Genomic DNA, 27,959 nt, shown 5'->3' on the forward strand with positions numbered 1-27,959 from the left:
AGAAAAGACAGCTGGGTTTGTGCAAATATCAAAATTATGGTTGTGCAGAAAACATCCACGACGCCAATATGACACGTGTCACACGTCATCTCTCTTTCTCTCTGTCTCTGTACAGACCAAATAAATCTATAAATACCCCCCCTTCCCAGTTTCCGTTCAATACATGTTTTTTTTTTTCGTCTCTCAACATCTTCTCCATGGCTCGAATTCTCTCACAAACCCTAATCCGAGACTCATCTCTCTCTTTCAAATCTCCATTTTCCCCTTCCTCTCGCCTCGTAAGCCACCGTAACCTCTCAAATCGATCGGAAAAAGCTCACCTAATAGAGATCGATCTCGAATCAGAGAGCAGCGATATCGAGATCTTAGGATTACGGAAGCTCGAAGACACCATTAACGGGATCATGGCGCAGAGATCGGCTCCGGAATGGCTCCCCTTCCGGCCAGGCTCTTCCTATTGGGCTCCGCCACGAAATCGCCCCCTCGGCCTTGTTGAATTGGTCCAGAGGTTGGCTAATCCGCTTACAGAGGAGGAAATCCTATCTTTCTCCTCGATCCGAGGCTTTCCTTCTTCGTCATATTTCGTTGAAGGTATAGAATTTGCCAGATCTGTTTATGAATTAGGTCAATTGCTTGCTAAGCTTGAGGTTTAGATGCATTAGGTCAATTGGTTGCGCTTGAGGTCTAGATCTGTTTACGCATTAGGTCAATTGCTTGCTAGATCTGTTTCGAGCTTGACGTTTTGATTTTTTGTGTTTTGGTCCTTTTCTCTCTTTGCAATTTAGGATTTTTTTTCTTGTTTTGTCGTTTGATTGCTAGTTTGAAGACTAGATTTGTACTGTTGGCTTTTGGATTTCGTTGAAGATATTAGCACGCCAGGTCTGCCATTCCTAGGGTTTGCTTTTCTTTCTTTTTTTCTCTTTTGGGGGGTTTTATCGATGTTTGGTGGTTTTGATCTGTTGATTCGTATTATTTCGCATTTTAATGTTGATTTTCTTTGGAAGTGCTAAGATTAGTGTCGGATTTGTTTGATTGATCTGTTGGAAGGTTGAAGATTAAATTTTTAGTGTTTTGGTCTGTTCTATATGCAATTTTATGTCTCCGAATGTAGGTATACAGTACACCAGATCTTCATTCCTAGGGTTTTCTTTTCGTTCTATTTTTTTTTAGGAGGAATCGTAGATGCAGATGCAAAGTTTGCAGATGAAGCTTGAACACGCTTATTCATGTTTTAACTTTTAAGTGACTTTCTTGTTTGATATGTTGCAAATTTGAGGTTAAGGTTTTGAGTGATTTGGTGTTCTGTGTGTAGTTTTGATGTTTATATTGTTTTGGATTGAAATGTTCTTGCTGAACTGTTGATTTTTTATTTTATTTTTTTTAATTTGCAATTTTAAGTTTTTATGTAGGATTCTTAATGCCGTTGTTGTATGGCAGTTTCAGGGGATTCATTCATTGGTTTGTTAAAAATGTTTGTCTCTTGAAGGTGTTTCCGGTTTTCGTTCTGTGGAAATTTCATTCCTTCTGTTCCAATTTAACTTCGTTGTTGGATTAGTTTTTATGTATCATGATTTTGCCAATATATTCATCCCAAATCTCCTGGCCATTGTAGATTTTTTGTAGGACTTTTCATGTCTATTATCACATTTTAGTGAATGCTTGCTGCCTGTTATCTCGTGATTTAGTCCATGGGCATTTGGACAAGGTTTTGTCTTTTACGTAGATTGTCATTTGATTAATAAAAGTCATATACTCGTAACAACCTTGAGGTTTTGTTCCAAAAAACATACTCTTCTAAACAGCCTTGATGCCCTTAACATGTGAACGTCTAGTGTTGGTTCATGTCTTTGTGGAATCTTCTCAAATAGATCAATCTTATTGCCTTTTACTTCTATTGGCGTTGATAATGAATTATTTGGTGGTATTTTTAAAATTTCGGTGGAAATTTGGTAAATAAGGGTGAAAACCGTGGAAATTTTCGGCGAAATCCTGTATTTTTCCGATTCAATGTACTTTCGGCTTCGGTCCAAACCGACACCGAAATATTTTGCCCGAAATTTAAAATTATGCTTGCAACATCATTGTGCTATTAAATATATTGATGTATGCACATTACCCTGAACAAATTTTCTCCTTTAGTCATTTTCACCATAAATTCAAAACGTCTTACCACATTTTCAGTCACTGTCGGTTTCGCTATGTTTTTTATTTTAGGCACATGACAATTGTTTGTTTTCTTGATGTGCAATTGCACCTATGAGAAGAAAAAAGGTCCGTTTGTGTTTTGCAATAATTTATAATGTACTTTCTGTTTTGGCTGCAGTTGCTCCTCCACAGCCTGTAGAGACAAACTCAAAGAAAACATCAACAGAATCCGAGGATGAAGAAGGATGACTTCCATCTCTTGACAAAATGGCATCACGGGTGAGTGAGATATGTTTCGGTGCTAGCCACAACATCTAAATGTTTATGCTGCATTGTTTGAACTCATATGCTGGTGATTAGACGCACATTCTCTCTCTCACTTTCTATCTTTTAGGTAAGCAAGATTTTGTTTCCTTACAGAAGAAAGTGTTTGAGCGCTTAAGCGCACCATTTTTTTGGTGCGCATAAGTGGTTATAACGCCTCCCATTCGTTTAAATGTTTGGGTCCCGCTTAAGCAAACCAATGGGAGGCGTTATAACCACTTAAGCGCACAAAAAAAAATGATGGGAGGCGTTATAACCACTTAAGCGCACCAAAACATTTTGCGCTTGAGGCGTTATAACGCCTCCCATTGGTTCATGTATGTGGGACCCAAACATTTAAACCAATGGGAGGCGTTATAACGCCTCAAGCGCACAAACATTTTTCTCATATATATATATTCTCCATAAGAATAGTGGAATTATAGACTTCCCATTCAAATGGTGTAGGACATAATCGTTACCAACACATTTTGTAGCCCCAAAATCCATTTGTATAGAATTCATAAAAGGAAGTCCAAATCGATCCTTAACTTGTCAAAAACCCATTAAAAATGTGCGCAAAATTTGGACTTTAGATAAGTCTCTAAAATTAGATTACAGCCAACCCTTCTCTATGCTTCGAAATTCACACTTACGGTTAATCTCACCAAAATTAAAAACAATCCAAAGCAACTGTTGGATGTTGATGGCTAGGATCAAATGATCGGGCCATTAGATCCAGGATCAGACTCAATCATATTACTCCAATCAATGCTCTGAATAAAACCCTTGAATCAAATAAAAAATCACACTTATGGGAAGATCAAAATTTTCGAACAAGTATAGAAGAAGGAATGGTAGGGATATTACCTCGACAAGATAGAAAGAAGGATAATTGAGGGCTTCCTAGCAACAGGCTATCAAGATATCCAATCAAGATGAAGAAGAGAAGATAATATCTCCATAAGCAAAGCTTTCATTCGTATCATATCATCATGGTCATAAGAAAAGTTATCCAAGGCTGGGTATGTATAAGAAAAGAAAATAGTTATATTTCTTCTTGATTCTTGTGAAGGATGCTCCCCAATCACCCTCCGCTGCATAATGGAATGCTCATATGTGGACAATTTCTGTCCACTCTCAAATCCAACTCAGTTCCTCGGAACCATTGTGTTTCCTTCTGATATTTCCATCAAACATTATATTTCTTCCATATGACTTTATATTTTCTTCAAGTACTACTGAATTTGAATTTACTCAAGGAAATGAACTTTAACCTATAGATCATATTCACTCGTAAGGAAACATCATTGTTGCATTTACACCAAGCTAATACATGACATGAATGTACTTTAGCCATTCAGTTGCTGCAAACCCTAAAGGCAGATGATTTTAACATTCGAGACGGGCTTGATTGCGATGTCATCTATATGTTAGAATGTAACTATTTGTCTGTTTATATCTTCTCTTCCAAACTTGGTGTGGAGCTGTGAGAACCCAAAACCCCTCATTTATTCTAATATTTATTTTTTAATCGACTCACTATCCTAATTAAGCAGTTTGAGCTTCTTGACACCTATTTCAAGTATTTACTTTAAAATTTTTAATAATCTAAACAGTGGTTTTTAACCATTTTGGAATTTGCAGGCCTCTTTACTTCTGTAGATATCCAAACTTATCAAGAGCAAAACAGATGGGGAGTTGTACAGATGCAGCTCTAATGGTGTAACATGCTTTCTCCCAGAGAATCACACCCTGCCCATCAAATAGTACTTTAGTCTGTCTTTTGCTGTATGACTATGAATGCATTTTTATTTCACTGGTAAATACTCCATATTTGCTTGTTTTCATTCATAAACAGATGATTAGGGCTCATATCACTCTGGTAAACTGCATTGTGGAGTTATGTATATACTTGAATCAAAATGGTTCATTTTCTTATTAATATTTCCAAGAAGTGAGCAGTTTTTTCTGTGATATTTGAATGAGACTGGACCTCCAATATACTCTATATATCCCTTTTAAGGAACCCTAATAGACTCAAAACAGCAGCAGCACACTATTTTTATACATTGTACATGTGGCCAATTTTACCTCTTCTCTCTGATAAAGAAGCACAAACAAAAAAAAACACTCTATGGAATTCACATTTGCAGCTATCAACAAATGAAAGGACGCAGCAGCAGAGAGATCATATGCCTCGCATTGATTTGTAGAAAGGTACAGGCTCCTGTTTCTGCTTCTGCTTCTGCTCAAATTATTCGGATTTCAGTGCACATGATAAATACCACCACCCACTCTCAGCAAATAAAACCCTACAGCAAAAAATAGAGATTTCAAACTTTCAGCAGCTTTAATTGGAAAGACCTGGAATGACAGACAGAGTTTAACGATGGAGGCAAAAGTTGTCACAAGCAAGTTGGAGGTTGCCTTAAAAATGAAATAAAAAGAGAAAACAAGGAGAGAGGACTCTTTGGGACAGAGAGTTGAGTTAATATTAGAGTTGAAAGAGAATTTCTAAACTCTATCAAAATAAAGAGCTGAAAATTCATCCCCTGTTGGGATGCAGCAGCCCCATATCACTGGTTGGGGCGTGCAACCTCTCTCTCTCTCTCTCTCTCTCTCTCTCTCTCTCTCTCTCTCTCTCTCATACCTAACCAATACCTTCCAGAGCAGATGGAACATGTTAGGGTAGGCCTTTTAAATCTGTCCCATACCAGGCTGGGTCCCATACATAGGCAAGCACAGGTCCCCCACTTGGGACTGTAACAGCCTCTGTGCACTATGTGAGTAAGCCCTGATCCTTGCCCATTCAAGCGCGACAATGTAGCTAGGTATTTGAACAGCCGCAGTGGAAACACAAATTCCTGAGCTGGGCATGTGTAACAAGGGCTCACTAAATGCATCCCTGGTTTCATATGGACAGAGTGGTATAGAAAATGGGGAGGCAAAATGATGATATAGGCTCTCCTTTTTTAAAGGGCAAAACATCGGAATACGAATTGCAGCACAACCTTTTCAGCCATTAGCAAATGTGCCTGCATGGTTTCTTCGATTCACCAATCGATGGCCCAGGATAGCCACAGGTTCAAACTGTGTTCTACCATCTTCATTCATGGTGGGAAGAGTCCCCTGTGAGCTGACTGCTATCTAAGCTTCTTCTTGAGGCAAGAAACATGGAAGACAAGGTGTATTATATCTTCCTCAGATAACTCCATCTTATTGAGTTACTAGTCCAATAAGTTGAATTACCTTACAGGGGCCATAAAATCGTGGTGATAATCTCATGGAACTATGGACTGCCACCATGGTTCGCATATAAGATTGCAACCGAATATAAACCGTGTCTTCCACATGAAACTAGCATTCAGTCTGGTGCTTGTCTGCCTGCTGTTTCATCCTATGCCGAGCATGTTGCAAATTCTCCCTCAAGACACGTAAAATCTCATCCCTCTCTGGGGGCGGGGTGGGTCATATACTGCTTCGTATGAAGTCATTTCTGTTTGGTCATCCATTTGGGGATGATAAGAAGCACCCCTCCACCGCTGAACACCATTGAAATTTCTGCCCAAAAATGCTGGAGTCTGCAAAGACTGCGTCAAGTCCGACGATGTGACAGTATCCCCTTTATTTTGTTGGCAAATGTCACATTCTTCCATTAACCAATGAGCGTCTTGTTGAAGCCCCTTCCAATAATAAGTATAGCTGACACTCTTCAATGTATTGTACACCCCGGAATGACCTCCCGTGGGGGTGCTATGCAGCTCACGCAACACAACATCGCTCAATGGAGATGTTGCTCTACATATAAACATGAGTTCTGTTTTGTTTTTGTTTTTTTTAATTTATAAACATGAGATTATAATTCAAAGATTTTCTTATTTTTTTCAATTTTCTGCTGTTACACCCCTGTATTACCATTACCGACCTAAATTCAAAGTAAAGAAAGACTCCTAATTTGACTCGATCTTTCTATGAGATAATAAAAACAACTCAACTAGATAAATATGGTAACTAATAGATTTAGTAATAGTAAAAATAGCTAGTAGATTATTCATGGGCCTCTCGTTTTGTTTGATTGGATATGAGATATGCATAGTTGAGTGCAATGTTCTGAAAATCGGAATCGTATCGTAAATCGCAAGAGGGGTCGAATCGGTTCTCAAAATCCAAAAGAAACAGGGCCAAAAGATTATAACTGGTGTTGGGCTCGCAATTGGTTGCAAAAATCTTGAACGAACAGGGCCCAAGGCCCTGTTTGTTTTGGATTTTAAGAACTGATTGGAGAAAAATCCAAAACACAGGGCTGAGGAGAAAAAAAAACAGAAAGGAGGGAAAATAGCTTACTCTTATCTTCTTCTTGCTTGGACGGTTTGTTGAGAAACCCTAAAGATCAAATGAATCAGCAAATTTGAACCCTAAAACTGATGTTTTTTGGGTGTTTTTGAGCTCTCGTAAATCCTAGAGTCAACGAAAGAAGGCAAAAGTTGAGAGAATTAAAAAAAACTCGTGAATGCCTTTCCTATTAAGTTGCGGGGCCCACTCTTTATAAAAAAACTAGGTAAGAAATTGAATCGTACGATTTCTGATCTGAATCGTACGATTCAATCTCGAGTCGAACTATTCATTGGAAAAACGATTTTAGGGGCCGATTCAAATCGTTGAAGGTACGATCCGATTTGAATCGTACGGTTCAAATCAGAAATCGTACGATTTTCAAAACACTGGGTGAGTGTGCTGGAGAAGGGGATGCAATGAATGCGAAAGTGTAACGGGGAGCTCCACAACCCTAAGAAGAAGTGAGGCACTGCCAAGGCAAATGCAAAAACTAGAGCAATGGAAACCCAACCCTTAAAAGTACGTGATGGAGATCCCCAAGCCTAAGAAAAATGAGGCAATGCCAAGGTAAATGCAAAAAGTAGAGCAATGGAAACCCAACCCTAAGAAGTACGTGATGGAGATCCCCAACCCTAAGAAGAAATGAGGCTCTGCCAAGGCAAGGCCCTTCCCTTTCTAGCTAACAAACCTGTCCTTTCGGCTTTCCTCTCGCTTCATCGCCTCCTAGTCCTTACTTTGCTGCCACTGGAAGGAAGGATAGACTAGCCCTAAATGAGTAAGCCCAACAGCAGCCTGTGACTTTCCTGTCCAACCTGTCACTTCAAGCTTCAACTCAAGCCGGCCAACCAAACCAACTAGCTAACCAATTAGAGCAATAGAAACCCATTTCCCTTCCTCTGACTTCTTCCTTTTTTTATTCTTTGTTACTTTTTCTTCTCATCTTGGCTCTTTCTTATAATTTTGAAAGAAATTCTATGGCTTCTGATGTATGCATAGGATGGGGGTTGGGGTTACCGCCACCAACTGGAGATAGGGGTGGCCAATAGGGGGTGGATTTATCAGCTCCCATCAAAATAGTGGGAATTAAGAAATCACCAGACAATAAGTAACTACTGAAATAGAAAGGGAAAAAAGAAGGTTCATTATGTCCATAAGAGATTAAACTCGGAAGACTTGCACCAGAGATCCTCTAATCACAACGAACAACAAAATTAGAGGCTCTGTAGGCTCTAATGGGGAAGGTTGAAGTATCCATTGTTTAATATATTGGTTGAATGTGACATAATTTGAGGCTGAAATGTGCAATTCTCTTCTTTTTCTTTTCCAGAAAACAGACACACAAAATTCAGGTAAAGCCAGGATAACTAGCAGAAGCAAGGCAGAAAGATAACATAAGAAATAACTAAACGTTAAATCTGAGCCTTACATTAAAGGAATCAAGAAAGAAACCCGGGTGCTCCTCAAAAAATCAGAATCCGTTGGAGGAATAACAGAGAAGGCAGCAAGATCTGAATGAACAACAAGCAGATCTAAAGTTTTCTGGCACTGAAACCTGAAAAAAGGGGATGAATAAATCTCACTGTGACCTCTTAGGGAAGAAAATAATTTGTATATTTTTCTGTACAAAGAGAATAGGATCTACTCAGGTGAATCTAGCGGTTGTTACAGTAATTTGTTGGATTAGACTGAATTTTGTCAGACTGGTCAGTTCAAAAGCAGTCAATTACCATCATAAAAAGGTATGCATATTTTTGGGAACCATGAGAAGGAAAGAAAGTAAATTTTAAACAGAAAGTGGAGTTGTGCGTTCTCATCTTTCCTTTCGGAATAAAGAAAAGGTGGAGACTCAATAGCTGAAGAAAAATGAGTGGTATATTAGTAGTATGTCGAAGGAAACCGAAGAATGAAGAGAATCAATGACTTGACATGTAAGTTTTTTATCATGCAAAACGAAATGAGATGCTGAAAACAAATATGCATGAAGAATCTGCTTACCAAAGAAGATGATAGAAGACACTTACTTCACTTAATAAAGTCCCAACATCCTTAGCTCTGTGGCATGACGAGGATCAAGCTCCGGAGGATTCTTGTTATCTTCTCGACTTTCTACCACATACTCCTGCCATGAAATCAATTTCAGATTCCACTATCCAAGAACTCAATTAAACTTTGGGTATCATGATCTCTAAATATCTACACTGAATGTTGATCAATACAAAGACATGTTATGAGTCAGACAAGATGACTTCTGAAAACAATTAATGATGTGTGTGTGTGTGTGTGTGTGTGTGTGTGAGAGAGAGAGAGAGAGAGAGAGAGAGAGAGAGAGATTTGAATGGTAAGAGAGAGATTTGTTCATCTTGAAGAACATTTCTTTTTACTAATAACAGATTAAACCTTCAGTAAAACAAACAAAATTGCGAAAGAGAGGATATAATTTCATCCCAAAAAAAGGAGAAGAAAACACAATAAAATTAAGGCTAGGGCAGATTACATAGTTGCACTGTCACCCCCATTACAAGCTCACATCAGTCCACACCTTGTCTTGCCAACCCCTCATTGGTGCTTCATGTAATAAGCTTGAATATCAGAGACGGCACTTTAATAATATCAATTGTCTCTAAAATGTAAGCTAGTTTAGCTCCTTAAAAAGGCATTCTCAGCAAGGTCATTTGCAGGCAGATTCTTTTGGATATCCAAGGTGGATGGTTTGGTATTCCTCACATGCTTTACTCAATTCAGAACATCAGGGACATCAACTTCACATGTGAATTAAAAAGTAAAAACAAACCGAAAGGGGGGTGGTGTTGGGGGGTAGACCATTATTATCCTCATAAGGTCTCCTCAATCAGAACTAAGTACTCCTCAGTTGCTCATTTCATTCCCAATACAGCCTCTCATAATCAACTGCCAGTCCCCTTTTTCATAAATCTACTACCAACTTTCCCACTGCTGCTTCATCCAGCTTGTCCATGGCATCAACAAACTGAAAGCTCTTCTTTCAATATGTTCAAATTTTGGAAGGAAATATAAGAAGAGACTGAAGAAATCTAATTATATAAGGTAAATCTGAGAATGAAAGACAACCGCCGGTGTCATTAAAAAAAAGACAGAAAGACAATCACCGGTCCATTCAATGCCTATGAAAAAGGAATGAGAAAATGCCATACTAATAAGGGCAGCTTACTGGATACATATAGCCGCATATAAAGGCGATAGGGACCAATCGAGTTCTAAGGATCGATCTAAGAAAAGAAAGATGGAAGAAAGAACCAAAAGTCACTGCCCAGAATTTGTGATGTAATGCACGTAAGTAGGGAAATTCCAGATATGGACAAGGAGCTTAAAGGCTCAATTTCCGGATGAAACAACGACTGAAAAAAGAACACTACAAGCCTGAAACAATATGGTAGACATACTTTGCTTCGAAGATTCACCATCATAACCTATGGTTTCTATTAACTGTTAATGTTAATAAGTGGACCAAAAACAAACCAGGAAAAAAAGGCAGGCAACACTTAAGAGTTAAATAACAATTGTTAAATGAACTAAGGGTATAATGGTCATAATATGACTATTATTAAAATAATATACATCATATGGGGGAGGGAATGCTTTAACGTATTCCAGACTCACGCCTCTTCTCCTCTAACTCTCGCACTCTCTTTCTCCCTCTTTCACTTCATCTCCTTCTCTCTATTTCTCTCTCAGCCATCATGTAGAACATCAACATGGTATCAAAGCTGATGGTGTGAGAGATCCACATCAACAAAAAGGTTCATTATTCCCTTCTTCAATTTATTTATTTTTTTGGGTTTTTGATTTCAACCCTAATCATTTAGCCATACTAACCCAAACCCTCGTCAAACCCCATCCCTCTACCTCTCTTGGATTTTCGCCCCCCCCCCCCCCCCCCCCGCCGCCCCCCCCACTTCTCCTTTTTTTGTCTTATTTTTTTATTTCGCCTCTTTTTTTTTGGGTTTTCTCTTCCCATCTCCGTCGGTCGTCTTAACCTAACCCTAACCCTAGCCGCACCTTTCCTCTACCCCTCTTGTGTTGTTCCCTCATTCCATACCCTACACAATCTGACTAAAACTCTAACCCTAGCTTCTCTATGTAATTGTTTGAGACCTCTACAATCGAGGTGGGTGATTCCTTTCAATCATCACCTCGCTTCTTTAAAAATCAACACCTTCCATACCTTTTCTTTATGATTTAGACCATTTTTTTTCTTCGTATGAGTTCTTGGTTCGTACTTATTACGATCAATGTGCTGGTGGTGTTGTGATTGGTCGTAGATGATTATTGGAGGGTACATGTATTGCATGTGTGGTTGGTTGTTGTTGGTGTTGTTGGCGCACTTGTGGTGATTGTCTTGTGGATGGTTTGCTACATATGTTATGCCCGCTGTGTGGTTGCTTGTGTTGGGGATTGTGATACTTATTGGTGGTGTTAGTGTAGCTGTTGTGGTAGGTTGTTGAGTGCGGTGTTGGAGGCTCTCTTTTTGTGTGTTGTGGTTGGATTATATTTGTTGGTTGTTCTGTTGTGTTGCTCTTGGTATGGAATCTGTGGACCCCTCCGCTCGGCAACTATCTGCTCCTAAGGTTGATGAGACTCGTCCTTCGTCATATGATGCTCAGTCTACTTACTCTCATGTTGAGCCTCCTCTTTTGATGACGTCCATTAAATTGGATGGAACAAATTATCCCCCGTGGAAGATGGCTATCTCTACTTATCTACTTGGCCATAGGAAGATACGTTTTCTTGAGCGGCCTCCTCCGGCTAGTACTGACAAGTCATATGAACTGTGGCGTGAAGATGATGCTGTGGTTCGCTCATTTCTATGGAGTTGTATGGAACCCCATATAGCTACTTCCATGATGTATCTTCAGTCCTCAAAAGAAATCTGGGAGCAGGCATCTACGATGTATTCCGGCATGGATAATCTGACCCGTATCTGTGATCGTTTTTCAGATTGGTTTGGTCTTCAGCGAGGAGACAAACCGGTAGCGTCCCATTACAATGATTACCTTGCTCTCTGTTAGGAGCTTGACTTATCGTTGCCCTTTACTGTTGATCCTGAGGCTCTTAAAAAGCGTCAAGAAGAGATGAGAGTTGTTCGGTTTCTTGATTCTTTGGGACCTGACTATCTCCAGCTTCGTCAGCAGTTTGTTAGTTCTGGTTCGCTTCCCACCCTGGCCGATGTATTCTCCCGTGAGCAGCGTATGCGAGAGGTTCAACATGGTGACCCTATGGTGGATGGGTCAGCTCATGTGACATATGTTGGGGCCGATCGTGGTCGTGGTGGTGGTCATTTTGGGCGCGACCGCGATGGTGGTGGACGTAGTCGTGGCCGAGAGATAGGGGTAGGCCGGGATGGTGGTGGCCGTGGACGTGGGCCCCGTTTTTTGCACTCATTGTCGTATGGATGGACATACCGTTGATTATTGCTATGATTTACACCCTGAGCTTCGTCCCTACAGAACTGTGAATGCTTCTACTGTTGTTTCTGATGGAATTTCTTCTTCTGATGCTCCATCTGTGACGCCTGATACTCTGGTTGTCCCTTGTGCGGAATATGAGGAATTTCTCCGTATCCGGGACAAAGGAAAGCAGCCCACTGCCACACTTGCGCATTAAGGTAGCCCCTCATGTTTTCTCTCTGGTAGTTCTTCTAGTCCATGGTTCATTGATTCAGGAGTATCACACCAGATGACTGGTAATCCTAACATTCTCTCTTCTTTCCAGTTTGTTCCGTCTATGGGTCCTCGCACTGTTACCTTGGCTGATGGATCCCCTGTTTTTGGCATGGGTGTAGTCTCCATCTCGACGGGTCTTCACTTGTCTTCCGTTCTATATGTCTCATCTTTGCCTGTTAATTTATTATCTGTTCATCAATTAACACAGTCTCTTAACTGTTCTGTTTCCTTTTTTCTTCTCATTGTGTTTTTCAGGACATGAAGACTGGGACGAGGATTGGCTTGGGCCATGAGATTGATGGCCTTTACTACCTTGATCAGGCTAGTGCTAGTGTTGCTCTTCGTACTTCGGTGGATGCCTATCAGTGGCATTGTCGTTTGGGTCATCCACCTGTGGATATGCTTCGGAAGTCTTCATTTGTTTCAACTCCAATTCCATCTTTTCATTGCGAGTCCTGTGAGCTGGGAAAACACCATCGTGTGTCCTTCCCTTCTCGAGTTAGTAGTCAAGTGTCTCGTCCATTTGAGCTTATATATTCTGATGTTTGGGGTCCAGCTAGAACTACTTCGTTAAATGGACATAAATATTTTCTCATATTTGTTGATGATTATTTGAGGTCCACGTGGTTGTTTTTACTTGAAGATAGATCTCAAGTGTTTAATGCATTTCGTAATTTTTATTTTGAGGTAGAAAATCAATTTAAATGTACGATTAATTGTTTGCGTACTGACAATGCTAAGGAATATTTTTCTGTAGATAATGGCTTTCATGATTTTCTTTCCTCTCATGGTATTATTCATCAGTCGTCCTGTGCACACATATCACAACAAAATGGTGTCGCTGAAAGGAAAATTCGTTATTTGTTGGATATGATTCGTACGATTATGTTTCAGATGAAGGTTCCTAAGATTCACTGGGGAGATGCAGCCCTCACGGCATGCTTCCTAAGTAATCGTCTTCCTTTGTCAGTTTTATCTGGTCAAACGTCATTTTCTGTTTTGTATCCAAATGGAGATCCGTTTCCTTTAGTGCCACGTGTCTTTGGATGTGCGTGTTTTGTTCATAAATTGTCTCCAGCACTTGACAAGTTAGACCCTCGGGCAGAGAAGTGCATTTTCTTGGGTTACTCTCAAACCCAAAAAGGTTATAAATGTTATAGCCCTCACCTTCGAAAGACATGTTTCCGCGGATGTTACAGTCTTTGAGGACCAACCTTATTTGTCTGGCTCAGGTCCTCAGTTACATGTTGACATCCCTAGCCTTCCTGTTCCTTTAGTGATGGGTCATTCCCTGCCAGGTCCTGGGGGTGCTCCAGATGTTGCCACAAGTTCTCCTGTGGACCCTAAGGATTCTGAACTGAAAACTTTTACCCGGGGACCTCGTCAGGTCGTTCTTTTGATGACTGGAGCGCCATCTCAGCCCACTGATCCTCTTCCACAGCCGGATTGTCAACCTTCAGGTATTTGTTCTCCTACTCATGATTCACCTATTGCATCTCGGACTAGATCACGTACTGTGGCTCATCCTATTTCTAATTTTGTTACTTATGAGCATCTCTTACCATCTTTTCGGTCCTTTGTCTCTAGCATGTCTTCGATTTCTTTGCCTAAGTTACAAATACTCTCAATCATCCTGGATGGAAGGCTGCTATGGATGCTGAGATGGCTGCAATTCACTCCAATAAAACGTGGCAGTTGGTTTCTCTTCCTTCTGGTGCCCAACCTGTTGGCTGTCGTTGGGTCTTTGCCATCAAGTACCTTCCAGATGGGTCTATTGAACGTCTCAAAGCCCGCCTTGTTGCTAAGGGGTACACTCAGACATTTGGCATTGACTATCAGGAGACTTTCTCACCGGTAGCCAAAATTCGATCGGTACGAGTATTAATCTCTTTAGCTGTTAATCGTGGTTGGCCTCTATATCAACTTGATGTTAAGAATGCCTTCCTTCATGGCGATCTTTGAGAGGAAGTTTATATGGAGGAACCTCCTGGGTATGTTGCTCAGGGGGAGATGTGTTATTCAGTATGCAGCCTTCAGAAGGCAATTTATGGTCTGAAGCAATCGCCAAGGGCTTGGTTTGGACGATTTAGTGCTGCCGTTTTGCGTTGAAGCAGTGTGCTATTGATCATTCAGTGTTCAGTCACAAATCTGATTCTGGATATATTCTCCTGATAGTGTATGTTGATGACATTGTAATTACGAGAGATGACAAGTCTGGCATCCAAAATCTAAAGTCCTTTCTTCAATGAGAGTTTTCCACTAAAGATTTGGGCCAGCTCAGATATTTCCTTGGTATTGAGGTAGCAAGGTCTCGTCATGGACTATTTTTGTCACAAAGAAAGTATGTGTTGAACATCTTAGAAGAGACAGGCTCAATGGGGGTAAAACCTGCGACTACCTCTATGGATCCAGATGTTAAACTTCTTCCTGATCAAGGAGAGTTGCTGAATGATCCATGTCGATATAGAAGGCTGGTTGGGAAACTAATCTATTTGACTGTCACCCGTCCAGATATATCATTTGCAGTTGGTATGGTTAGTCGTTTTATGAGTGCTCCACGTACTTCCCACTGTGCTGCTGTCATTCAGATTATCAAATATTTAAAGGGTACTCCAGGTAAAGGTCTATGCTTCAGAAAGTATGGACATGAAAAGGTAGAAGGTCTTAGTGATGCAGATTGGGCAGGATCTCCTGCTGACAGGAGATCAACTACGGGATATTGCACGTTTGTAGGAGGTAATTTGGTGTCTTGGAGAAGTAAAAAGCAAGATGTTGTGCCCAAGTCAAGTGCAGGGGCTGAGTATAGAGCCATGTCATATACAAGTGGGGAGCTAATATGGCTTTGATCCTTCTTAGCAGAGATTGGTTTTTCATCTACATCTCCAGCACGGTTGTATTGTGACAATAGAGCTGCAATTCATATTGCAAAAAATCGAGTCTTCCATGAACGGTCGAAACATATTGAAGTTGATTGTCACTTCAGTCGTCATCGAATTCAGAGTGGCGAGATCTGCACAGTGTTTACTCTATCTGCAGATCAACTTGCAGATATGTTTACGAAGCCATTGGGTAGTGCAAAACTGAAAGATTCTTGTAACAAGCTTGGAATGTATGATATATACCTTCCAGCTTGAGGTCGAGTGCTAAATGTACTAAGGGTATAATGGTCATAATATGACTATTATTAAAATAATATATATCGTATGGGGGAGGGAATGCTTTAACATATTCCAGACTCACGCCTCTTCTCCTCTAACTCTCGCACTCTCTTTCTCCCTCTCTCACTTCATCTCCTTCTCTCTATTTCTCTCGCATCCATCATGTAGAACATCAACAACAATAACAACCATCTACAAACATATTTAGCAGCTAACAGCTACCTCATTATCCTCTCTTGAATTATGGAAAAATGAACCGTAGAAATTGAAACCATGTCAAAAACAACACATCAAGAGCGGACAAATATTACTAGAACCGGTCTTGTCCCACCCAATCACATTAGATGAATCACCCTTCGCAATGAAGGGGAGAAACAGAGGAAAAAGAAAAGCCATAAGCCCTCTAACAAAACACTTGTTTCCACTTTAATAGTCCCTAAATTCCACTATACCCTTGAAACCCAATCTTTTTTTCTTTTTTTTGAATTGGATACCCTTGAAACCAAATCTAATCTTCTCATGATTTCTCTTTTAACAGCACAAATGTTTGTTTTTGAAAAGTTATTACTGCTCAAACTAACTTTGACATTATCGAGTTTAATGGTACCCCTTGGACGTTTGAATAAAAACGGAACTTTCCATTTTCCCACTCATTTTAAATTGAGCTTCCCCAACCAACGTAACATATCAAGGCACTCATAGGAATTATCATTCTTTTGGCATCTTAATGACATCAATAACATGAAAGAGGGAGAGTGGCTGGATTGTTTGACTGTTTCGTGTTCCTCAATTCACTTAAAAAATTTTCTATCACAAAATCTTTAATTTTAACATTTTTACCCACTATTCTTATTTCTACCACCTAAAAAAGGAGAGATAATTAGGGAGGTTAGAGATAAGAAAATTGCATTAAGCCTCTGTCTTGTTTATTCCCCCTTTTGTTTCCTATCTCGGAAACAAAATATCATAGGAAAAGAAGTGAGAGGTGAACAAAGATGATACCTCTAACCATATTTTATGTCAAAGGTCTTATTAGATTTCAAACATGGTGTTTCTTCTTTTCCTCTAAACTAGAGCACCCCCTATCTAACATGTTCATAATGACAATTCCACCTTAAAGTTACTAAATAAGCATTTTAGTTCCTTCTTTGTTTCTTTTTCCCTTTGTTAATGGCAAAATAGGGAGTCTGGTGCAGATCAATTTTCTTCATCTCAGAGTGGCATTTAGTGGGTTTTGTCAACAATTTTTTTGTGAGTCACATGGGACAATAATGGATGAGCCATTCCATGTATTCCAACATCCTTATTATGTAAATGAAACACGATCTGGAAAAGAAATTGATGCAGTAGGATCCAATTCTGGAAGATACACATCCACAAAAAAAATGAATGGTAAAAGATTTCATTAAGACGAAAGAAAAGACCAAGATGGTCGATACAAGCGAATTAAGAGGAACATCCAAAGACTACAAGCTATAACCTGTAGGGCAAGGAAAGAAAAGAGAAACGTCAAAGGGGAAGAAAGTCATACAACTCCAAACCCTCAGAAGAGACACCCCTTCTGCCTCACCTATCAGCATCTCCATTTGCCGACCTTCTTATATGGATTTGATTCTCCCACCCTATCTTGGATCTCATCGAATAAAGAGGCGAATCTCCACCGGTAGGGATGGGACCCTCCTAGCCATCATATTACATTGTAAGAATCCCCTTTCACCACAAGTCTATCCATGACTACGTTTTCAAGGAGCTTAATTCCTTGATGTATGGCTCGAACTTCCACTTCACTTGAGTCTGCCTCCCCGATTGGTCCCGCAAAGGCCCACCTGATCGAACTGTTTTCATCCCTAAGTACTCCCCCAATTCCAGATGGTCATGGATTCCCAAAGCTGGATCCATAAAAAATTGGGCTTCAACCATACGAGGGTATGAGGCTTCCAATCCTGCACAACCTTGATTTCCTATTCTGAGCTATAGCAAACCTCCTTCCATCCATTAAGTCATAGGCCGAAACGAGCCTAAACATGGAATAGTCTTCACCCATGAAATTGTAAGGGCTATCACTTTATCGTATAGGAATGTGGGTCTTTTGGAATGCCCTTTGAATAACCACGCATTTCTCTCTTTCCATAACACCCATATTGTTGCTAAAGGAACTACATTCCATAGTATCTTTACTTTTTTCCTCCAAGGTACCATTGGCCAACATTCCAATAAATCTATGAGTTTGGCAGGAAATACCCAGTATATTTCAAATCTAGCCAATATGTTACTCTACACTTCTCTTGTCAATTTGCAGTGGATGAATATGTGATCAATTGTCTCTCTGTCCTCAATGCAAACAGTGCAATGGTCTATGATCAACATCTCTCGCTTTCCAAGCAAGTCTGCCGTCTGAATTCTTTCAAGGACGAACACCCATCCAAATACGCACACCCTAGGCGACGCTTGGATAGTCCAGACTTTGGCTGCTCTAGAGGGCATAGGGCAAGACACAAGATGAGTGTAGAAAAACTTGACGAAGAACTCTCGAGATGAGTTCTAGATTTAAACCCTCTTATCCGCACCGGAACGCTTGATATAGCACCCTTCTAGCATCTCCAAAAGTCTATCCAGCACCTCAATCTCTCTATCAAAGAAGTTCCTTCTAAATGCTAGCCTATATCACTTTACTGTCTTTGCGTTTGAAACAATTTCTAACAAGCGACTCCTTATGCGCTGCCATTGCAAACATATCAGGGGAAATCTCCTTCAATGGGAGGGGAGAGCACCACTTATCATACGAAAACCTTGTCTGATCCCAGAGTAGATCCTGAATCGGATTCCTTCTTGAAACTTGTGCTTAAATTGCATTATATCCCGCCACATCGTCACCCCTGGGTATCTGAATTTATCCTCCTACTCCCGGTGTCCTAGAGCGGATCCATACTAGCTTTCAATCACTTTAGCCCGTAGTTGTGACTCCTCTGCCCCGTATCTCCAAAGCCATTTACCCAAAAGTGCTTGATTCACCTCCTTAATTTTCCTTATGTTGAGTCCTCCTGCCTTAATGGGTTTACATACTTCTTCCCAACAAACCAAAGGAATTCCCCTTTTCTCATCCGACCACCCCCCCCCCCCCCAAAAAAAAAAAAAAATCGCCTTTGAATTTGCTCCAATCTTTTTATAATGCTCATAGGGCACTTGAAAATTGATAATTGGTAAATTGGGAAGGTTGATAGCACCGCCTTTATGAGCGTCACTCTACCACCTCTTGAAACTAAGTTTTGTTTCCATATATATATATATATATATATATATATATATATATATATATATATATATATATATATATATATATATATATATCCAACCTCCTTCAACTCTCTCCACAATAAGATCCCAATTCGGCTTTTTTAGTCTCTCCGCTCCGATGGGCAAACCAAGGTAGGACAAAGGGAAGTTATCCACTTTGCATCCCATAATTCCAGCCAGATCTTGCACCACATCATGCGCAATGTTGATGTCGAACACTCTATATTTATGAAAATTCGATCTTTGACCTGTTACCATTTCATAGCATCTTAATATGGCTTTAAGATTCATAATCTTCATCGGCTCAGGGGAAATAAAGAGGAGAGTGTCATCCGCAAACTACAAGTGAGAAATCTATGTTCCTTCCTGTCCAATTTTAAATCCTTCTAGCAGCCCTCTAGCTTTGCCTTTTTCCACAAGCCTGCTCAAGGTTTCCGCCACTATCAAAAAGATGAAGGAGATAGAGGATCTCCTTGTCTAAGCCCCCTCGAGGTTTCGAAGAATCCTTTGGGAAATCTATTAATCAACACCGAGAACCATGCTGAAGAGACGCACTTCCTTATCCATGACCTCTACCTGGACCCAAATCCCATTCTGCCTAGTAAGTAATCCAGACAGTCCCATTCTACCCGATCGTACACTTTTTCAATGTCCAATTTGCATACAATCCCCCCTTTGTCTATTTTAGAATAGTAGTCCACTGCCTCGTTTGCTATGAAGGAACAATCTAAAATTTGTCTATCGTGGATGAAAGCACATTGGCTTGGAGATGTGATTTTGGGCAACATCTTTTTCTGGCACTCCACCAAAACTTTAGCTAGCACCTTATACAGACACCCAACCAAGCTAATCGGGCGGTATTCATCTATACTTGCAGCCATGGTTTTAAATTTCGACACCGAAATCACACTTACCCGAAACGGTATTATTTCGGCCAAATTTCAGAATTTCGGTCGAAATTTCGTTTTTTCTGAAATTTCACCCAAAAAACCTGTTTTTTTTTAATTATTTTAATATTTTACCGAAATTACCAAAATTTTATATAAACTAAAATACTGTTTTCTTTGTTTTGCCAGATTTCGGCCGAAATTTCGATTTCCGGGGGGTCCGAAACCGGTATCGAAACCAAAATTTAAAACCTTGGTTGCAGCCCTTTTACTTTGAGAATCAACCCTAAGAAAGTTGCTCTGGCTCCCCTACCAAGCTCCATTCCTTCATAGAACTCTTTAAAAAATCTCAGTATGTCTTCTTACTCCCAACAATGTTGGAAAAATGCACGGTGAAATCGAGTACTCCTCTTTCTACTTCTTCCTCCGTGAAAGGGGTTTCAAGCCTTTTTTATCCTCCTCACGCAGACAATCAAACTCCACCTCCTTTGGGACCGGACGATCAGTCCTATCCGAGGAATATAGGTGCCGATAGCATGTTCCTAAATTTTATGCATTCCAACATCCTCATCATCTAAATGAGACGATCTGGAAAAGAAATTACTGCAGTAGGATCCAATTCTGGAAGATAGACATCCACAAAATTTTGCTTAAACAGTTGCATCAAATCCAATAGCTTGTTCTTAAATTTCCATGTATTCCAACATCCTCATCATGTAAATAAAACACGATCTGGAAAAGAAATTAATGCAGTAGGATCCAATTCTGGAAGATACACATCCACAAAATTTTGCTTAAAAGGTTGCATCAAATCCAATAGCTTGTTCTTAAACTTCTCAATAAAAAGGGAATACAAAACACAGGTGATACTCTTGATGCAGTTCACCTAATTTTGCTACTGGTGCTGAAATGTTTCTACCTTAGTCCTGCCCTGACTCTTACTTACTGAATTTATATGATGGCTTCCACATACTGAGAATGCCCTCAGTAGTCAGATGGCAAGGACAGCTCCCTCTTTGTGAGAGAGGTCACGAATATAGCCCCGTTGAGCGTCTTTTGTGAAACAGGTTTCAATCTGCCTAAATCAACTTAGCAAGCAAAAAGAAAACGCTTCTACAGTACTTTATAGCCACCTTGTCCAACAAATTTCCTAAGGGTGCATAACTTCATAAGAAAATGTTCAACTTTCTAGGTGTATACACACTTGTGCTCTTCAGGTAGAATAAGTCAGGGCATTCATTGTACTATGGCTCATAAAATTTAGTCACTATCTATCTGAGAGCGCACATGTGAAAAGAACTAGACTACACTGCCATTTCGAGTGTCGGTATGGTTTCAATCAATTTTTTGAGTAGGGAATCATCAGAAGTTTTCCATAAAGTTGAAGCATAAATTACTGAACCTTTGTTAGCTCTTGTTTCGCCAGAACATGGTAGTGGCGTTCATTGATCCTCTGCCCACAGATTATGGCTATGAAGAATCCATAGAGCAATCCCACCAAAATAACAGCCAAGACTGAAAAATTCAAAGAAAAACAGATAATATTAGAATCGCAGTATAAGATAAAACATGAATGAGTAAACTGAGAGGCCATCAAAGAACACTACATAGTACGTGAAACTCTCTATAAGCTTCCAGGCAGATAGGAGCCAAAGCTATTTTATATCTAAAGAGTGAAGCAATGCATGGAACTAATCCAAGATTATGCCCAACTTGATTAAAGACATCATAAGGGGCTAATTACCTCTATCTTCAATCAAAATGCATTTATGAATTCTCATCAGCACAATAAGTATGCAGAGAGAGAGAGATGATAATATTTACCTCTATCTTCAATTAAAATTGTTTTATGTGTCAAAATGACCTAATTTTTAAAAATAAGCATTCAACGTCTATAAATTAAGTGGTAAATCAAAATGTTTGAAAACTCCTAACATTTTAAATCATGATGACCAACCGTGTTACAAACCAGCTAAAAGGATAAGAGGTGAACATGTCAATATAAAGGGTCAAATACCCTTCTTTAAGGGAGGTTTTGTCATTTGTATATGCGCGTATATAAGTTGCAGTAATAGCTCATTTATGAATGAATGAAAGTCGTTATCTTCCCACAATTTTCTTCTTTCCAGATTAAGATCACATAAAAAGGCCAGGATTTAAATCAACACATATCTTTCTATTGTTTACATTTTCTTGCATTTCAACAATCTCAGCTCAAATATTATAGCATAAAGGGGTAAATTTCATGCATGTGCATGTAGAAGCAGCAAATTTTTATGCATTTGCAAACTTTCAAACAAGAACATTCAGCTCAAATTTCAGTAACTCATGGAATAAACACAAACATAGCTATAAGCATATCCATATTTGCATGATATTGGAAGCATCTATGTACGTACACAACTAAGCATGCATACACATGTTCTATTATTCTATACACATACAAACGCATGGTGGCTGTTTGCAGAGATAGAAAGAAGGATAGTGGCCAAATGCAAGCATACCTGCCACGGTATAAAATCCATATGGATGCTCTTCATAACCGAACATTTCACGCAACTCCTCTCCATAGAACTTATAAACCAGCAAACCCAAGAATGCCACAATCTGTAAGAATTCGCAAAACATTGAAGTTTTAAAAAAATGCTAAAAAATCCTCACCTTTGACAGTAAAAACTAGAAGATGCACGCTACTATCTAAGCAAAAAATTCTATTCATAGTTTTAAATTTTGACCGAAACTGATACGAAATGACCAAAATGTTTCTGTTTCCATCTCCACCGAAACGCATACCGAAATCAAAATCATAAGTTTATTAGTGGTATACTATATTAGTGTGTTACATAATTATAATTATAATTAGGATTTGCTAGGGACCATCGCAGAAGGCATTTCGCGGACCGGCTGTTGCATGAGAGGGCAGCCACATATGATGAATTAAATGAATAAGACAAAATCTGTGAATAAGACAAAATCTGTTGCTATGTGGCTGCCCTCTCATGCAATAGCCGGTCCGTGAAATGCCTTCTAAGATGGTCACTAGAAAATACCATTATAATTATATCAATTGCATGGATGTGTGGTGTATGTGTTGTTTATAAATATTTATATGTATTATATATTAAATAAATGTGGAATGTATTGAATTATCATACATGCGCGACAACGAATGTCACTAGGTGTTTGATGTTGTTAAACCATTATGGATAGTGTTCGGGCAACGAAGCTTACACTCATTCACATTGGTTCATCCTGCAAGTCTTGCTTATGTGATGGTTTTTAAGTGTGTATTTTTGCTTATTCTAACATTTCCTGAAGTTTTGACTTAAAACTCTCTCATTTGCATATGTTTCCATATGTTTCCGTAATTGTACAGGATTTCCACCAATATTTTCCATTTCCGTGGCGACCGAAAGCGAAATTTAAAACCATGCTTCTATTTGATGCAGCTGGATGATGTGAAAAAGTTATTATGCATGCAATGACTGTTAACCAGTTGCTCACAGAGCTTCAGAAAATGCAGGGATTCTAAATCACGAAACTGCTTATTCCAATGTAGCTACTGAAGTACCCCCTTCTACATTGCACTTATATTGGGTTTAAATTCCAATCAGAGATGGGGCCAAGGTTTTAAATTTCGGTTTTGGGGGGAATTTCAGTCCTCACCGAAACCGAAATTCGGTAGAAGGGCTCGAAATGTCGGTGTTTGGGGCCGAAATTTCAGTAATTTAGGCTGAAATTCTGTAAAGAATTAAAGAATTAATATTTTATCCAAAAGTTCGCCGGAATTTCCAAAATTTCGACAATTTCGGTTTCAGAACGTTTCAGTTTCGGTCCTGACCGAAATCCGAAATTTCAGATTTCGGACGAAATTCAAAACCTTGGATGGAGCTACTGAAGCTCTAAAAGTAGGATCCAATTACCATACAAAAATACAGTTAAACAGAAATTTTTTAGAGGGCAGAACTGGACACTGTCTCCATTGCATATTCAAGAGTTTGTAGATATGTTATGAATAAATAAAGTTTGTGACGTTTTGAATGAGATTTGCAACAGCTTCAGAAAATAACATTTACATTTAAGTAGTGTAAATTGTTTCTGTCTTATGAACTGTAAAATATTGTAATAACAACTAGCCCAAAACCTAATGTTTCCAGTAACCTCAACAGAATAATTATCAAGATAACTCTGTGAATATGAAAAAGTTTGTAGTCTTACCAACTGAACAATAAAAAAAATTAATGCATGGTCCCTAACAACGAGGAACTGGAACTTCAACCTCAACCACCAGCGATCAGGTGGCACATTTGTGCGTAAAATGAACACAGCCTTACACTCAGTACAGTGGGCAAAAGCAAAGCCCTCCTGCCATCAATGAAGCAAATCGCAAATGAGTTAATACAGTCAAGGATCAATGCCAAATTTCTGAAGGCTTACATAGGGTGAAAAGAGAACATAAAATAAATAATGCTTCCCAACTAGTCAAACAAACTCTGACTGGTAGGTTTCTAGGTCCCAGCCACTAGCATCGCAAAACTCAATGAAGAGCCATAGCCATTACCTTAGTCGATCTCCAATTATCGAGACAGGATCGATGCACGTACTTCTGAGTACCTCTACAATGGCAGGGCGCAATCATGTCATCACCTATGCAAAGAGAGGCGACTACTTCAATATAACCAAACAGTGGAAAAACTTCCCAGCAACAAAAAATACCAAAATGTACAGCAATTTATCCCATAAAGACTTTTCTTCAACGAAATAAGATGTTCCACAGCTGGTGATGGATTCCAGTGAGAACTTAAAATAGCGAAGGGAATACGGGATAGGTGGTAAGGACCTCCAATATCAAGGCAAATACGACATTGTGGTTGGTCGTCATTCACCAAATTGCAACATTCATCAATATCAAGGCTTTGACGATCATTTTCCACCACAGAGCTATCATCAAAATCAATTCTAATTTCACATGAAGATTGAGATTCCTTGGATTTGAGCACATTAAAAGGTAAAATGGGTGCAGTCTCTGAAGTTTCTTCTTCTTGGTTATCAGTTTCTTCTTGGCTATCAGTTGATGCCAACTGCATTGCGAAAGATTTCCAATCACGGTATGACTGTGCCAGACATCACTGAAGTGGTCAATCCTGCTAAGCATTTAAAAGGAAAAGATAAATCCTGCAAACAGAGAAGATGGAACAACATTCAGGAACCAAATTTCACACAAAATACTAAAGAAGATGTTTATGTATAAAGTAAATTTTGAAGAGCACAAAAACTAGATTGCTCAAACAATACCTGAGTTTCAAAATTAGGTCAGAAGTCAAAACACAGGCAAGTTACTTGTAATTTTGTAAATCATCATTTACATATTACAAGAATGCTTACCAAGGCTCCTAATAATATAATTCATCCAGCATATAAAAAGAAATGAAGATTGTAAACACTCATGATCCAATCATAGTTTTAATTTCCTCCGAAATCGACAAATCGAACGAAATGTTTCCGTTTCCATCCCCATCAAAACACATACCGAAACCGTAAGCGTATTAGTGGTAAACGATGTCCCTATGTGTTACGTAATTATTTTTATATGAATTGCATGCGAAATGTGGTGTATGTAGCATGTATAAAAATTTATATGAATTAAATGCAAAATGTGGTATGTATTGAATTATCAGACATGCACAACAACGCATGTCACGAGTTGTTCAATGTTGTTAAACCATTATATGTGGATTTTTTGTTTATGTGATGGTTTTTTAGTGTCTATTTATAAATTTCCGTCATTTGCATATTTTTCCATGCTTTTCCGTAATTTTGCAAGATGTCTACCGAAATTTCCACCCAAATTTCATTGACATCATGACTGAAACGCATACTGAAACCGAAAATTGAAATCTTGGATCCAGTTCCTAATGTCAACCTCCACAGCAAAGGATAACTGGCAGGAGGGCTTGAAAATGAACGTAACAGAGAGCACGTGTCATCAGCTCCAAGATTCAAATACTCATTGATTGTCACTTTCTTAGGGAAAAGGTGAAGGCCAAGATTATTATTGTTACCTACATCAGATTGGAAGGTCATCTCGTCCAAATTCTCACCAAAGTTGTTTTTCGAAGTTGACTTCAAGACATTCTTCGCAAGCTGGATATGTTCAACATTTATGCACCAGCTTGAGAGTGAGTCTTGAAAGATACATTAGTTTCGTGTTTTATTTCTAGCCCTCTTTATGTGTTCCATATTTATGTCACATGACACATACTATCACCTAAGAGCATTTAATTCTTTTTACAATCTCATGTAAGAAATAAAACAATGATGCTCCATGATGGATGCATGCCCAATTCCATGACCTTCCTTTCATTCTCCTCTTATATCTTTCTTTCCTATTTTTCTTCTCCTCTATCTCTCTCTTATTCTCCATGTTCAGTTTCTACAACAATGCACCTAAAATATCTAACCAAGTACTCTGAGCATTTTTTTTTATAGGTAAGTTGGGGTTAGGCACATCCTTACCAGTTCATTTGATAGAAATAAAAGAATTAAAAACTTTTATAGCATTCTCCATTTGCATCTCTAGATACAATTTCCAAAACTGGAGCAGGGATAAGGGGAAGCGGGATGTCCTCGCCGTTGCATGGGCAGTCAAACTTCAAGAGGTAGTCGGCTGCGGCATTTGCTTCTCTCCATGTATGGGATATTGCCCGTTGCCTAAAGTGGGCGAGGGTAGTTTTAATCTCATCCAGCATGGGAATCTTTCTCCAGGACAAGTTGAAAGTGCCGTTTATAACATTTACTGCTATCAGCGAGTCTGATTCCACCCAGATGTTTGCAATTTCCTTTTCCTTTGCTAGAAGGAAGCCTTTGTGTATGGCACCAATTTCTAATTCGTGAATGGCTTTGGGGGCGGTGTTGATGGAAAAAGTGCCAAGAATGTTTATATCGCGAAGGATGCCACCTATTGCTGCTCGGTCATCCCTATTTAGCTTTACATAACCATGGTTTGGCTTGTCCCGGGTACAAGATCGAAGGGCGTTCTGCTTTTTGGTAAATGGGACAACCAAGGTTAGAGGCGATTTGGCTGTTACGATCATTCGTAGATATGAGAGTGAATTTACACGCTGATGGAGAGAAAGTCTCTCCCATGCACAGGGGAGCAAAATATTAGCAGATATGGGAGTCAATTTTCAGCTCTCTCTCTCTCTCTCTCTCTCTCTCTCTCTCTCTCTCTCTCTCTCTCTCTCTCTCTCTCCAAATTAATTCCTCAAAATGAAGAAATAACCTATTCCTTGTACATTCTTGGCTTCTTTGACTTAGTATGCATATTAGTTAGGGACTAAGGCAACAAAAGTACACAATTCAAATGCTATTTCCCATTTCTCGATTAAAGAACATGGCGAGAAATCCAGATGCCATCAAACAAAAGAATTATACCATCATTTAAAGAACAAGTAAAACCAAACAATAATAGCAATAGTAAGAATAAAAAAAATCCGATTCTCCGAACAGAACGCATCAAATACATATTTGCAACTGTATTCAAGGACCTATGATCAAAATGTCCACATTTATTACCCTTGATTCTCTAAAAACGGCAATATCATTTCCCTCAGTCCAAAATTAAGGCAAAACAGGAAATTAATAGCGAACAGTATCGGTTCGTCCTTATACCTATCCCAAACATGTAGTGAAAGTAAAGCAAATCCAAAACAAACAAATCCGATCTTAGAACTACAAATCAGGTAACTGAAGGCCGAAGCTACGATCATAAAACTTGAGAAAAAAGCAAAAAAAATTGATTTTAAAGAAACAAGCACTGCAATCTGATTATGAAATCGAAGAAAAAAAATGAGATAATTCTTGAAATTAAATGAGATTGATTGAGAAACTACCTGGTTTCAGGAAGAATTCGAGGGTTTTTGAGCTTTCCACGAGAAGAACATTTTAAGATCTGGAGAGAAACTTTTTTAAGGAGAGATTTCTCGGGTTTAGTCTGTGAGATTTCTGATTTTGTTTTGAAGAGAATGAGGAGAGAAAAAATGTGAATGGGAGCGTGGACGGCAGACTCCGGACCGGGTACCATTACCAACCGTGTTTAATAATCAAAAATAAATAAAATTATATATCTATTTTAT

The 27,959-nt window shown here is 39.2% G+C and overlaps 1 protein-coding gene and 1 long non-coding RNA gene across 3 annotated transcripts; one reads left to right on the forward strand and one right to left on the reverse strand.

The window, feature by feature from the left end:
* The first annotated feature begins 146 nt into the window (after positions 1-146).
* LOC143879794 (uncharacterized) lies at positions 147-4,427 on the forward strand. The gene is made up of 3 exons (XR_013251391.1): positions 147-591; positions 2,324-2,424; positions 4,096-4,427. It is a non-coding gene; the product is annotated as an uncharacterized LOC143879794 (long non-coding RNA).
* LOC143879793 (RING/FYVE/PHD zinc finger superfamily protein) lies at positions 4,359-27,936 on the reverse strand. 2 transcript variants are annotated; one of them, XR_013251390.1, is made up of 9 exons: positions 27,717-27,936; positions 24,665-24,999; positions 24,386-24,471; positions 24,043-24,189; positions 22,329-22,431; positions 21,227-21,339; positions 8,808-8,905; positions 8,213-8,338; positions 4,359-4,763 (listed from the first exon to the last, which is right to left on the reverse strand). XR_013251390.1 is itself a non-coding variant. In XM_077382382.1 (8 exons), the coding sequence occupies exons 2-7, from the start codon at positions 24,909-24,911 to the stop codon at positions 8,813-8,815; spliced, it is 789 nt and encodes a 262-aa protein (XP_077238497.1). In that variant the 5' UTR covers positions 24,912-24,999; positions 27,717-27,936; the 3' UTR covers positions 4,359-4,763; positions 8,808-8,812. The 2 variants fall into 2 exon arrangements, 1 of the variants encoding a protein (XP_077238497.1); XM_077382382.1 differs by lacking the exon at positions 8,213-8,338.
* Positions 27,937-27,959: the final 23 nt, after the last annotated feature.

Source organism: Tasmannia lanceolata, unplaced genomic scaffold, assembly GCF_043159265.1.
Source record: "Tasmannia lanceolata isolate RefF3 unplaced genomic scaffold, GAP_Taslan_0.1 ptg000006l, whole genome shotgun sequence".
In the NCBI taxonomy this organism is placed as follows: Eukaryota; Viridiplantae; Streptophyta; class Magnoliopsida; order Canellales; family Winteraceae; genus Tasmannia; species Tasmannia lanceolata.